General features: G+C 47.7%; 1 protein-coding gene across 4 annotated transcripts in view; it reads right to left on the reverse strand.

Annotated features, from left to right (window-relative positions):
• Positions 1 to 333: 333 nt before the first annotated feature.
• si:ch211-153l6.6 (uncharacterized protein C19orf57) overlaps positions 334 to 13,936 on the reverse strand; it is a 13,652-nt gene continuing 49 nt past the window's right edge. Inside the window, exons 1-7 of one of the 4 annotated variants that reach the window (XM_030364298.1) lie at positions 13,843 to 13,936; positions 7,576 to 9,159; positions 6,573 to 6,787; positions 6,148 to 6,387; positions 4,438 to 5,039; positions 3,102 to 3,193; positions 334 to 2,274 (exon numbers count right to left, since the gene is read on the reverse strand). The exon at positions 13,843 to 13,936 is cut by the window's right edge and continues 49 nt beyond it. In XM_030364298.1, coding sequence (XP_030220158.1) covers positions 2,182 to 2,274; positions 3,102 to 3,193; positions 4,438 to 5,039; positions 6,148 to 6,387; positions 6,573 to 6,787; positions 7,576 to 9,000 — 2,667 coding nt within the window. In that variant the 5' untranslated portion in view covers positions 9,001 to 9,159; positions 13,843 to 13,936 and the 3' untranslated portion in view covers positions 334 to 2,181. Of the gene's footprint in view, positions 2,311 to 3,101; positions 3,194 to 4,437; positions 5,040 to 6,147; positions 6,388 to 6,572; positions 6,788 to 7,575; positions 9,160 to 11,258; positions 11,410 to 11,766; positions 12,244 to 13,842 lie in introns of those variants that run through there. The other 3 variants (XM_030364296.1, XM_030364299.1, XM_030364297.1) reach the window with 3 other exon arrangements.

Here is a 13,936-nt window from a genome sequence, read left to right on the forward strand (position 1 = left end):
CAGTTATAAAGAGTAGCTTATTTTGTCTAGATACATTATATAAGTGTCAATGAGTCCTTTCTATATTCATGTAAAAAAAAAAAATATCAGTATATATATTCAAATTCATAAATCCTTGAATAAAAATGAATCTTGATGTCAGCTGAAATTGTAATCATTGCTTTCTGTCCAGACGAAGGCATCTCCCCGTCCTCGTATATGATCATAAGTGATTATGATCATAATATTCACCTGTGTATGAATGTGAGTCTATACTAACAATACGGATATACCAAGGATTGGAAATTCTAAAGCTACAGTAATAATGCTCAGACTTTATTCATTCGCCAAATGTATATAACTCAGTCAATAGTCTTTAATTTGTGTTGAAACAAAACTTGACATCAAAAATGTAGACAGAAATCCCAGGCAAACAGGAGCAGAGATCAGGTGTGAAGAGCCTCTTCAGCATGGTCCTAAGCTGAAGGTCAGCATAAGACCAGCAGCAGGAGACGTGTGACATTAACATAAACTAAAGTTCATTAAACCTGTCACCTGCTGATAAACATGGCTGGATGCAGTTCAAATAAAGTTGTACTGTTAAATATATGACTTAAACAATATGTACGTTTCTTTGATTGTATACGTCAATATGAATATTATAGTTTATATATCTTTGCTTTATATATCATCATAACATCCTCCATGTACAGCTCCATAAAATCTCTTCAAGGCAGGACATAAAAATATATATAAATCTTAAAAAGACAATCAAGTATTTACTTGGGAATGCTCCATTTGATTTTAAGGACGAAAAACAGCCACAGAAAACTAGAGCAAAGCAAATAAGATTACATTTGATTGACTTGTACTTGGAAAAGCAAAAGCCAGAGGGAACCCAACAGATTCCTTCCCCAGGACACACCTCCTCACCAGAATTGACAGCGAGACCCAGGACCTATTAGTGTACGTTGATGTTAATGTACGTTTATGGCTCATTTAAATCCTTTTACAACAGGAATGACTTCCGGGTACAAAGAAGTAGTCCAGACAGAAATAATCATCAGGATTAAGTTATTAATCTGAAGGTTATTAATTGCAAATGGTTCAGCCCATATTTAGTGAGTGTCTTTTTCTTAATCAGTCCAACCTTAGCAGCTATTTACACTCAATACGTCATCGTTTATATGATCACTCATGTCATGGATGTACAAAAATACCCGGACACAACAGGCCAAAGTGGCCCCATATACGTCCCCTTAGAGACGTGCTATAAAGTGTGATTAAAACCAAATGGGCCCTATACGTCCCCTTAGAGACGTGCTCTATAAGTTGTGATTAAAACAAAATGGCCCCTATACGTCTCCTTATAAAAAAAGGCTTTAGGGTCGAGACTTAAGTACTGGGTCAGCCCCTTGGACAGGGTGGGAGGGAGTTCAGTTAAGTGTGAGGGTAGGAGGGAGTTAAGGTAAGTGTGAGGGTGGGAGGGAGTTCAGGTAAGTGTGAGGGGTGGAGAGAGTTAAGGTATGTGTAAGGGTGGGAGGGAGTTCAGGTAAGTGTGAGGGGTTGAGAGAGTTAAGGTAAGTGTGAGGGTTGGAGTTAAGGTAAGTGTGATGGTGGGAGAGAGTTAAGGTAAGTGGGAGGTGGGAGAGAGTTAAGGTAAGTGGGAGGTGGGAGAGAGTTAAGGTTAGTTTCATAGACACTGTAAAGCCATTTTTAATACCAAAAGCCCAAGACTTTAAGTGGCAATCTGGAAGACCTCCAAGGAATGTAGTTTAAGTGAACGTGTGTTAAGTGTCTCTCTAGAAGGGAGTGTTACCACGGTGATGAGCTCGTGGGGGGCAGGGCTTCCTGCCTCAGATCACAGGTGGCCATGTCAGCCAAGTGATCCCGCCGCCCGGCAGCGGTTGGTCCAGAGATGTGGAGCGGACCCACCGCAGTCGACCCGTAGCGGGGTGCTGCTTTCTGTCACCACAGTGGGTGCCAGAGGGGCGGAGGTCTTCCAGATTGTCATCTCCGAGCTAAAGTACCTAAATAAACCTGTGTTTCTGGGTTCTGGTTTGTGGCCTCATTGCATTCAACTAATTCTTTAAAGGATCATCTTTTCTCTCTTCCAAACCGAGGCTCAGAGAGAAAGAGCAGGCTCCTCCCTCTGGCTCCTCCCTCTGGCTCCTCCCTTTGCTTCCTATTGGCCCTCCAGGTTCATTCCTTTTTCTGATTGGCTAACAGGTTGGCCTCCCATCGCTGTGCCATGGCATTCTGTCGCCGTGGCAATGTAGACAGGGCAGGGGGGAACTGGGGGGAGGGGGGAGGGGACACTCATCTGAAACACTGGAATCCATTTGACAGATGGATCATGATTGGGTGATGGGTGATGGTGATGTTGATGTTGATGGTGATTGGTGATGGTGATGGTGATGAGGATGGGGATGGGTGATGATGGGTGATGATGATGGTTGATGATGGATGGTTATGGGTGGTGATGGGTGATGGTGATGGGTGACAGATTCGTAGTGAGCATTAGAGAAAGGGAGGGATGCACAGTAGATGAAGAGCTGTATCAATGATTAGAATGACCAGTCTAAACCAATAGAATAACACCTGGCATCTGATTGGTTAAAACATCCATGAGCTCAGAGCAATGATGATGAGTGAGTGAAATGAGTGAGTGAAATACACAAAGAGAGGATCTTTACTGACGATACAACAAACATTCAGAAACCACCAGTAAATTGGCTCATGATCACTTCGTGGGTAAAGTTATTAGCACTGGTGTTAGCATTAGCAGAATGCGTTAGTGAGAGTTTCATTTCTCAGAATTATCTGAATGAGTTAGCGATAGCTTCATGTCTCAGCATTTGCTGAATGCGTTAGCGATAGCCTCATCTCTCAACATTAGCTGAATGGGTTAGATAGCTTCATGTCAGAGCATTAGCTGAATGTATTTGGGATAGATTCATGTCTGACTATTAGCTGAATGTATTAGCGGTAGCTTCATATCTGAGTATTACCTGAATGTATTAACTGAATGTATTAGCGATAGTTTAGTGTCTGAGCATTAGCTAAATACGTTATTTTGTCAATCTTTCTATATGTGTCACATGTGCCATAATGAGACCTACCTTGTGGTCACAAGACATGCTGGACCGTTCCATTTTGCGGGTTCTGGAGGGGGAGGATGGAGACGAGACACATCTGTCTGGAACCTCTATCACTGGAGCAAACCAACCAGATGGATGTAAAGAAAGCAGAATAAGCTATTTAGTCAGAGCTGGAAACCAGAGGTGGGTTCACAGAGACTTAGTCTCAGTGTAGTTAAGTCTCTTCTGAGTCTTGAGGTTCTTAGTGATGTCATAGATAAAGGGGACCTATCATACCACCAGGTGTGAGTGTGATTAGCCATTACAAGCCGTTTACAAAATGTGCAGCATTGTGACATCACAGGTGGGCATGTCCACCTAGATGTGTGACGGTTAGATGAGCGACGTTTGCTACAGTCCACTGAGTAGGCTGGTAGACTGATCTATCAAGCACCCATCTAGCACACATCCCTTCTTCCGAAATAAGAGGGTTCAGGAAACCCCCCTCAGAAGTTCGTAGGCTATGACTTAAAACATCCCTTCTTCCGGAAAGCAGGGGCCTCTTTGCGCTTCTTTGCTGTATTCACAGAGAACAGATTTTCAGTTTTTAGAACTGCTTGCGATGGTTGAATATGAGCGAGAATTATCAGGTGATGTTTATAATTGTAAGCTATAATATATCGTAATGCAAATGTTAGAATGGATGTTAAGTTCATTCAGCAAGTTCGGCACCTCTTAGTACTACCATTGTTTTCAAAGCGCTTTCCTCCAAGCTTAAGGTCCGAACTTTCGAAACTCGTTCAAAACTAAAGTTTTGAAGATGGCATAAGTTCTAAGTGATGTCGTGGTTAAGTTTTGAGGTTCTGACTGATGTCATTGTTAAGTCTTGAGGTTCTGAGTGATGTCATAGTTAAGGTCTTAGTGATGTCGTGGTTAAGTCTTGAGGTTCTGAGTGATGTCATAGTTAAGGTCTGAGTGATGTCGTGGTTAAGTCTTGAGGTTCTGAATGATTTCATAGTTAAGTCTTGAAGTTTTGAATGATGTCGTAGTTAAGTTCTGAGTGATGTCGTAGTAAGTCTTGAGGTTCTGAGTGATGTCATGGTTAAGTTCTGAGTGATGTCGTAGTTAAGTTCTGATTAATGTCATAATTAAGTTCTGAGTGATGTCATAGTTGAGTTCTGATCGATTTCATAGTTAATTTCTGAGTGATGTCGTAGTTAAGTTCTGAATGATTTCATAGTTAATTTCTGAGTCATGTCATAGTTGAGTTCTGAGTTATTTCATAGTTAAGTTCTGAGTGATGTCGTAGTTAAGTTCTGAGTGATGTCATAGTTAAGTTCTGAGTGATGTCATTGTTAAGTTCTGAGTGATGTCGTACCGTTGAAGGTGATGTTGTCGTTCAGCCCGGGGGACACCAGCACCGTGTCAAACCTCTCCTTCTCCCTCCCTCCCCTCCACTCCCCTCCTCCTCCTCCTCTCCTCCTCCTCCACTCCTCCTCCCGCTGCCTCACCACCCGTATCTCCTGCTCCACCAGCGACTGGCTGCTGAGGGAGCGCAGCTTGAAGAAGGGGTTGGAGGAGAAGGTGGACTCCTGGGTCTCCGTAGCGACGGGGATGGAGCTGAGGCAGAACTCGGAGGCGCTGCGGATGATGAGGTTAGCCGTTTCCACGACGATGACGTCGGTAGAGGGCCTCAGCGACCAATCGCTGAAGCCCCCCGGGGAGAGGAGGCGGGACCTGGAGTGGGCGGAGTCTGGCTCCAGGATGATGACGTTGTTGGCGGTCAACTCGTGGCAGATGGAGCGCTGGAGGGAGGAGGGGGAGACGGAGAAGGGGAGGGGGGCGGGGGAGACAGAGAAGGGGAGGGGGGCGGTTGTGGGGGAGAAGGGGAGGGGGGCGGGCATGGGGGAGATGGCGAGGTTGGGGGTGCGGCAGGCTGGGGGGCGGGGGGGCGATCGCCCGGTCTGAAGACTGATTGGTCTGGAAAAGGAGAACACAAAGCTTAAGCTAATACAAAGCTAACACATAGCTAAGGCTAACTCAAAGTTAAAGCTTACATAAAGCTAACACATAGCTAGAGCTAACCCAAAGCTAAAGCTAATACAAAGCTTTATATAGGGGTGTACCATGTGTAGTACACTATAGGGGTGTACAATGTGTAGTACACTATAGGGGGGAACTATGGTAGTACCCTATAGGGGTGCACTATGTGGTACACTATAGGGCAGTACTATGGTAACACTAAAGGGGTGTACTATGTGGTTAACTATAGGGGTGTACTATGTGGTACACTATAGGGCAGTACTATGGTAACACTAAAGGGGTGTACTATGTGGTTAACTATAGGGGTGTACTATGTGGTACACTATAGGGGTGTACTATGGTAACACTAAAGGGGTGTACTATGTGGTTAACTATAGGGGTGTACTATGTGGTACACTATAGGGGTGTACTATGGTAACACTATAAGGGTGTACCATGTGGTACACTATAGGGGTGCACTATGTGGTACACTATAGGGGTGTACTATGGTAACACTAAAGGGGTGTACTATGTGGTTAACTATAGGGGTGTACTATGTGGTACACTATAGGGGTGTACTATGGTAACACTATAAGGGTGTACCATGTGGTACACTATAGGGGTGTACTATGTGGTACACTATAGGGGTGTACTATGGTAACACTAAAGGGGTGTACTATGTGGTTAACTATAGGGGTGTACCATGTGGTACACTATAAGGGGGTACTATGGTAGTACACTATAGGGGTGTACCATGTGGTACACTATAAGGGGGTACTATGGTAGTACACTATAGGGGTGTACTATGGTAGTACACTATAGGGGTGTACCATGTGGTACACTATAAGGGGCAGTATACTATGGTAGTACACTATAGGGGTGTACTATGGTAACACTATAGGGGTGTACTATGGTAGTACACTATAGGGGTGTACCATGTGGTACACTATAAGGGGGTACTATGGTAGTACACTATAGGGGTGTACCATGTGGTACACTATAAGGGGGTACTATGGTAGACTACAGGAGTGGACCACAGTAGTCCCCTCAAGGGCCCAGGACTCACCGGGGGGCCGCGGGGCCCTGGGCCAGCCGTCCCCGCTCCCTGCGGTGGCGCTCCTCTCGGTCCAGCGTCAGGCGGATCTCCCGCTCCACCGCGCTCTCCGGCTCCTCCGGGGGCCCACGGGGTGGCGGGTCATCCATCCCATCCATCCCGGAGTCCTCCGAGCTTGGGGAGAGGCTGCAGGAGACGGGGGTCTCCCTTGAGGAGACGGGGGTCTCCCTGGAGGCCGGCTGGGGGCCCGCCCTGGTGGAGGATACCTTGTTAGAGAACCTCCGCCATTGGTTAACCTGTGTGGGGGGCGGGGCTATGTGTGGGAGGTGCTACATGGGTTTACCTGTGTTGGGGGCGGGGCTACGTGTGGGTGGAGCTACATGGGTTTACCTGTGTTGGGGGCGTGGCTACGTGTGGGAGGAGCTACATGGGTTTACCTGCGTTGGATGTGGGGACTGCGTGTGGGCGGGTATAGCGAGCTGTGTGTCCCCTGGACACTTCCTTGACTCCTCCCACTTGGTAGGGGGAGGGGCTTGCCTTTGACCTCCTCCTCCATCTTCCTCCACTGTTGCCGTGCCAACAGGAAGTCCAGGTGCTCAGTGAAGACATTCTCGCTGTTCGACTCCTGGAGGACACAGAAGTCTGCAGGGAGCTGCAGACCAGGAGAGGGTGAGTATCAAACTACCTGCTGCCCAGTGGCCTATCAAACTACCTGCTGCCCAGTGGCCTATCAAACTACCTGCTGTCCAGTGGCCTATCAAACTACCTGCTGCCCAGTGGCGTATCAAACTACCTGCTGCCTATGGGCCTATCAAACTACCTGCTGCCTATGGGCCTATCAAACTACCTGCTGCCTATGGGCCTATCAAACTACCTTCTGCCTATGGGCCTATCAAACTACCTGCTGCCCAGTGGCCTATCAAACTACCTGCTGCCCAGTGGCCTATCAAACTACCTGCTGCCTATGGGCCTATCAAACTACCTGCTGCCCAGTGGCTATCAAACTACCTGCTGCCTTTGGGCCTATCAAACTACCTGCTGCCCATTGGCCTATCAAACTACCTGCTGCCTATGAGCCTATCAAACTACCTGCTGCCTATGGGCCTATCAGACTACCTGCTGCCTATGGGCCTATCAAACTACCTGCTGCCCAGTGGCCTATCAAACTACCTGCTGCCCATTGGCCTATCTAATGACCTGCTGCCCATTGGCCTATCAAACTACCTGCTGCCCATTGGCCTATCAAACTACCTGCTCCCATTGGCCTATCAAACTACCTGCTGCCCATTGGCCTATCAAACTACCTGCTGCCCATTGGCTGTACACTAACTAACTCAGCTAGCATAGGAGCTAACTCAGCTAGATATCGAGCTAACTCAGCTAGAGATCGAGCTAACTCAGTTAGAGAAGGAGCTAAGTCAGGTTAAAGGTCATCCGTACCTTCCTGTCTGTGTCGGTGGAGCTAGCAGAGGAGCTAACGGAGGGAGAGCGGAGGAGGACATCTCTCGCTTGCCTCCTCTGCACCTCCTGCTGCTCCCTGCCTCCTCTCCTCTCCTCTTCCATCTCCTCGCTTGGCTCCTGTCTTCCAGCCTCTTTTTCCTTCTCTTCCCCCCTGTCCATACTCCCTCCTACCCTCTGACTTCTCCTCCCCTCGCTCCCTCTCTCCTCCTCTTCTCCTTCTCCCTCCTCCCTCTCTGAGCTGCAGACGACCCCTACATCCTGGTCTATGATGTCATGTGGAGCGGAGGACTCCCATTGGTCCTCCCCTGTGTCGCTGTCTGATGTCACCATAGCCAGCTCCGCCTGCAGGCAGTCGCTAAGCTGACTGTCGCTAAGGTGACCGTCATCCTGGGGAGGAGCTAACTCTGCTTGGTGACCGACACTAGTGGGACCATCACTAGGGTGACCGTCTCTAGGGTGACCGTCACTAGGGGGACCATCTCTAGGGTGAACGCCATTTCTAGAGTGACCGTCGCTAGGGTGACCATCGCTAGGGTGACCGTCATTAGGGTGACCATCGCTAAGGTGACCGTCGCCAGGGTGACAGTCGCCAGGGGGACCGTCGCCAGGGTGGCCGTCGCCAGGGGGGCCGTCGCCAGGGGGATCGTCGCTAGGGTGACCGTCGCCAGGGGGGCCATCGTTAGGGGGACCGCCGTGACTAGGGGTATCATTGCTAGCGTGACTGTCGCTAGGGTAACCGTTGCTAGGGTGACCTTCGCTAGGGTGACCGTCGCTAGGGTGACCGTCGCTAGGGTGACCGTCGCTAGGGTGACCGTCAGTATGGTGACCGTCGCTAGGGTGACCGCCATTGCTAGGCTGACCGCCGTTGCTAGGGGGACCACCGTTGCTAGGGAGACCGTCATTAGGTTGACCGCTATCGCCAGGATGACATTCGTCAAGGGGAAGGACCCTATGATGGGCATGGCAAGGGTCACCATGGCTAGGATCATCTCCCTGGTCCTGGCTCTGCCCCAACATGGCTGACAGGAGCAGCTGGGAGGGACCTGAGGCGAACACCTCCTCATCTCCTTGGACTCCCTCCTCGGCTCCTCCTCCCTCATTCCCCTCTCCCCTCTCTCCATTCTCCTCCTCCTCTACACTTCCTTTCCTCTCTCCTTCCATCACTACTTCTCTCTCCACCCCCTCTTCTTCATCCACCTTCTCTACCTGCTGAACCTCTTCTTCCTCCCCCTTCTCCCCCTCTCCTTCTCCCTCCCTTCCGCCCTCCTTCTCATCACTCATCATTTCCTGTGCCCCTCCGCCTTCTGGGAAATGGAGTTCCTCTGCGTCTGGGTGCCAACAGCCAATCAGCGTGTGTGTTTCTGTCTCTGGTGTAGGTGGTGGAGAGGATGCCATGGTCTCCATGGCGACAGGCTCTGAAGAGTTTGTAGGAGGAGGAGATCCGTTGACAGCAAGGCTGTTGCTGGGGTAATCGTTGTCCTGGTTTTCGTCGTCCTGGTTACCGTCGTCCTGGTTACCGTCTGTCAGTTCGCCAGCGTTTCTCCTGAGTCCTGCGGTGGCTCTCTGGGAAATGACAAAATAAGATAGATATAAATATAATAAAGATAAGCATCCAAAAAAAGGTTCATCCCACAGAGTTATAGTAGAGAGTGTTGAAGGGGGAGGCCCCGTCTCCATGAGGAGGAGCTCTCAGGAGCTCCGAGGAGCTCTGAGGAGCAGCCCACGGTCTCTCTCTCAGCTCTGAGATGCTTGTTTTATGCTAGCAGGACTATGAGAGCTCTAGTGATCCGTCAGTCTGTGAAATGCAGCACACCTCTGTGTTCAGAGAACGAGTCGTTTGGAGCAGAGCTTAACCTTCATTTACACCTGTTTTCCTGAATTGCGCTATTATTTAGTAACCAGACAAAACAGCCTAGATTACTATGTTGAAGATCTATGAGACAGACTGATATGTTCAAAACAAACAAAACTAGATTCTAATCTCAGAGTCACTAGCTTTTAGCTGAGTCCCCAGTTAGCATTTAAGTGATTATTTAACTTATATCTGGGAAATAGCAGATAATATTGAAACATTATGGAGTCTACTTTTTTATGTCTGCACCCATAATGAGTCTATCAATACGGTTTTCTTCTGCACAGATTTAATTTCATCATCAATTACCTGTATGTCATCAAATACATCATCCATCACATCATGAAACAACATCTATCACACAATTACAACCTAGATGAAACCATAAACTTGATTACATCATAGATGACATCACAGTTATCACTATCCTCTGCAAATCTTTGATGTGCTAAACTGCAAGGAACTAAGGGGTAACCGTGGCAACGCTGCGTTGGCTGTGAGTGGGCTGGGAGGTTATTATTACACACACACACACACACACTATTCAGATATTAGATACGGTCTGCCGTTAACGGCATGTGCCGCTGACAGACTGGAGCTGTTACTATGGTAACAGAGCACTAACCGACTCACATCATCAGAGTCAGGATGTTTAAACTGAAGCCTGGATAAGAGTGTCCAAAAAAACTGCTTTTAGAGTTCAACAAACTGCTTTTAGAGTCCAACAACCATCTGCTTTAGAGTCCAACAACAAACTCCTTTTAGGGTCCAACATACTGCTTTTTTTGAATCCAACAAACTGCTTTTAGAGTCCAACAACAAACTGTTTTTGAGTCCAACCAACTGCTTTTAGAGTCCAACAACAAACTGCTTTTAGAGTTCAACAAACTGCTTTTAGAGTCCAACAACCATCTGTTTTAGAGTCCAACAACCAACTCCTTTTAGGGTCCAACATACTGCTTTTAGAATCCAACAAACTGCTTTTGGAGACCAACAAACTGCTTTAGAGTCCAACAAACTGCTTTTAGAGTCCAGACTGCTTTTAGAGTCCAACCAACTGCTTTTAGAGTCCAACAAACTGCATAAGAGTCCAACATACTGCTTCTAGAGTCCAAACTGCTTTTAGAGTCCAACAAACTGCTTTCAGAGTCCAACCAAATGCTTTTAGAATCCAACAACAAACTGCTTTTAGAGTCCAAACTGCTTTAGAGTACAAACTGCATTAGAGTCCAACAAACTGCTTTAAGAGTTCTACTAAACAAAGCGAATGCATGCGGCGATGCCGTCTGTGTGTTTAATCTCACATCTCATGCTTCTGGATTACAATCGGGACCCTGGATTAGGCGTCCATGGTGCCAGCGAGGTCAATTTACTCAACGCTGAACAAAGATCTCCATCTCACCCCGTTGATTGAGACTTTACTCCCAGAGATTACACCGGAAGGTCACAGAGGCAAACACTATGCTAGCTAACAGTAACTCCAACATGTAGCGGTATCCATAAATTAAGTCTCTCACTTTTTTGGGGGGATTTTGTTGAGAGAATTATGATTTCAGACATAAACCGCGCCATTGTGTCTCTCCAGCATGTAGCTATCACTAACCCCATCATGTATCTGACCCTTACCTTATCATGTGGCTAGTTCTCGCTCCATCATGTATCTGCCCCTTATCTTATCATGTGGCTAGTTCTAGCTACATCCTGTAGCTGACCCTTATCTTATCATGTGGCTAGTTCTAGCTCCATCCTGTAGCTGACCCTTACCTTACCTTGTGGCTAGTTCGAGCTCCATCATGTAGCTGACCCTTACCTTATCATGTGGCTAGTACTAGCTCCATCATGTAGCTGACATGAGCTCAATCACGTAGATAATGCCACCTCCAGCATCTACATTTCAGTACTGGACAGCGCACACTTTGAATACCTGTGTCTTTTTGTGTGTGTGCGCTTGCATATTATTATATATATGTGTGTGTGTGTGTGTGTGTGTGTGTGTGTGTGTGTGTGTGTGTGTGTGTGTGTGTGTGTGTGTGTGTGTGTGTGTGTGTGTGTGCGTATGTTCCGTTATATTATATTGATGGGGGGGGGGGGGGGGTTCTAAGCAGGTCATAAGCATGTTACATAACAGTCGGCGACACGCCAGGATCGTGACAGACGCAAACACACACCCACACGGCGCGGAGAGGCGGGAAACAGCTGAGTGCCTCGCGTGGCTCTAGAGAGATGGAGAGGTGCCTTATGGGACGTGTCTCTCATCAGGCTTAAGGACAGCTGTCCGTCTACATACAGATGTGTGATGTGCGCGTGTCTCTACCTACCAGCAGCTTCCAGCACAGCAGCCAGAAAGAGATCATCTCCAGCCGCCCGCGTCGCGCGCACCGCTCTCCTCCGCTTCCTGCCGGCAGCGCGAGCAACCAAGCCGCCGCCCGCCGGCGCGAGGAGGGACGCATACAGAGAGAGCTCGCGTATGTGTGCGTGTTTGTGCGTGTTTGTGCGTGTGTGTTTGTGTGTGTGTGTGTGTGTGTGTGTGTGTGTGTGTGTGTGTGTGTGTGTGTGTGTGTGTGTGTGTGTGCGTGTGTGTGTGCGTGTGTGTGTGTGTGTGTTTGTGTGCGTGCGTGCGTGCGTGTGATTCAGAGAGAGGTCGCTTGTATCGATCAGATCCCTTCCCCGTGAATTGGAGCAGATGGAAATAATGTATTGACACAGAATCCACAGAACATCTCTCTGTCTCTCTCTCTCTCTCTCTCTCGCTCTCTCTGTGTTTTCCTCCCCCTCCCTCTCTCTCTCTCTCTCTCTCTCTCTCTCTCTCTCTCTCTCTCTCACTCTCTCTATCTCTCTCTCTCTCTCTCTCTCTCTCTCTCTCTCTCTCTCTCTCTCTCTCTCTCTCTCTCTCTCTCTCTCTCTCTCTCTCTCTCTCTCTCGCCCGTTACTCGCACCTGTAGTTGACGTCCCGCTGGGAGATCAGGTGATAAGTCCTAACCCTAACAACATATATGATTGAGTAAATAAAACTATATCATATTAAAGACAAGTAAAACAATTTCCGAGTATGAATAAAGTTAAACGATATCCTAGTATTAGTTAAGTTAAACGATATCCTATTATTAGTACAGACTAGTTAGTAAAAAAAACTAAACCACAGTAATTCAGGCCTCAGATTCTCCTCTCAGACTTGATCCTACAATTGTGTTGTTTGTCCTCTGACAACAAAAGATTAGATACAAGGTCACATCAGGAAGTGCACCCTCACACACAGACACACAGACACACAGACACAGACACACACACACACACACACACACACACACACACACACACACACACACACACACACACACACACACACACACACACACACACACATTTGCGTGCTGACAGATTACAGTTTTCCAATAGAGTGGAATGTTATGACATAATTTGATTGACAGGCCCTTCTGAAAAAGTGTCATAGAATACAATGCACCTCAACCAGACTATTCTTCATTATTCACACTCTATCAACTATCACCTAATTTAGTAAAAGATCAATCAAGAGTCAATTCAGAGACAGCAGGTAGGGGTTAGACAGTACAGATACAGGTCGTTAGGAGGGGTTAGACAGTACAGAGATAGGTCATTGGGAGCAGGTAGGGGTTAGACAGTACATAGCCAGGTCATTGAGGAGCAGGTAGGGGTTAGACAGTACAGAGACAGGTCATTGAGGAGCAGGTAGGGGTTAAACAGTACAGAGACAGGTCATTAAGGAGCAGGTAGGGGTCAGACAGTACAGAGACAGGTCATTGAGGAGCAGGAAGGGGTCAGAGGTCATCTGGCTCTCGGAGGCCTACAGGTAGACAGAGGAGGAGCCCAGAACCCTTCAGCTGGGGGTCAACACCCTGACTCCTGGACCACTACCTTACAACATGCAGTCACAAAGACAACAGTCCCTAGTCGCTGTCACCATGTCAACCAGTTAGCAATAGGACGGCTAACCATGGCAACAACTGAAAAGTAGGATCTGTCACCATGGCAACCAGTTAATCGTAGGATCTGTCACCATGACAACCAGTCACTGTCACCATGAACGCCAGTAACTAGTAGGATGGATCACCATGAAAACCAGTTAATAGGAAGATGTTTCACCAACCAGTCAGCAGTCACTGTCACTATGACAACCAGACAGTAGTCAATGTCACTATGACAACCAGTCAGTTGTCACTTTCACTCTGACAACCAGTCATTACTTAATGTCATCACGGCTTACAAGTAGGATGGATGGCCATGACAACACACTCTCTCACACACACACACACACACACACACACACACACACACACACACACACACACACACACACACACACACACACACACACACACACACACACACACACACACACAGTTGAGGGTTCCTACCTGCTGTGATGTATCACCAGATGTGATGTTCAACTTCCTCTCTCTTTATACCCCTCTCTCTATATATCCTTCCTCTCTATATATATCCTCTCTC

The sequence above is a fragment of the Gadus morhua genome, chromosome 8, assembly GCF_902167405.1.
Source record: "Gadus morhua chromosome 8, gadMor3.0, whole genome shotgun sequence".
Lineage (NCBI taxonomy): Eukaryota > Metazoa > Chordata > Actinopteri > Gadiformes > Gadidae > Gadus > Gadus morhua.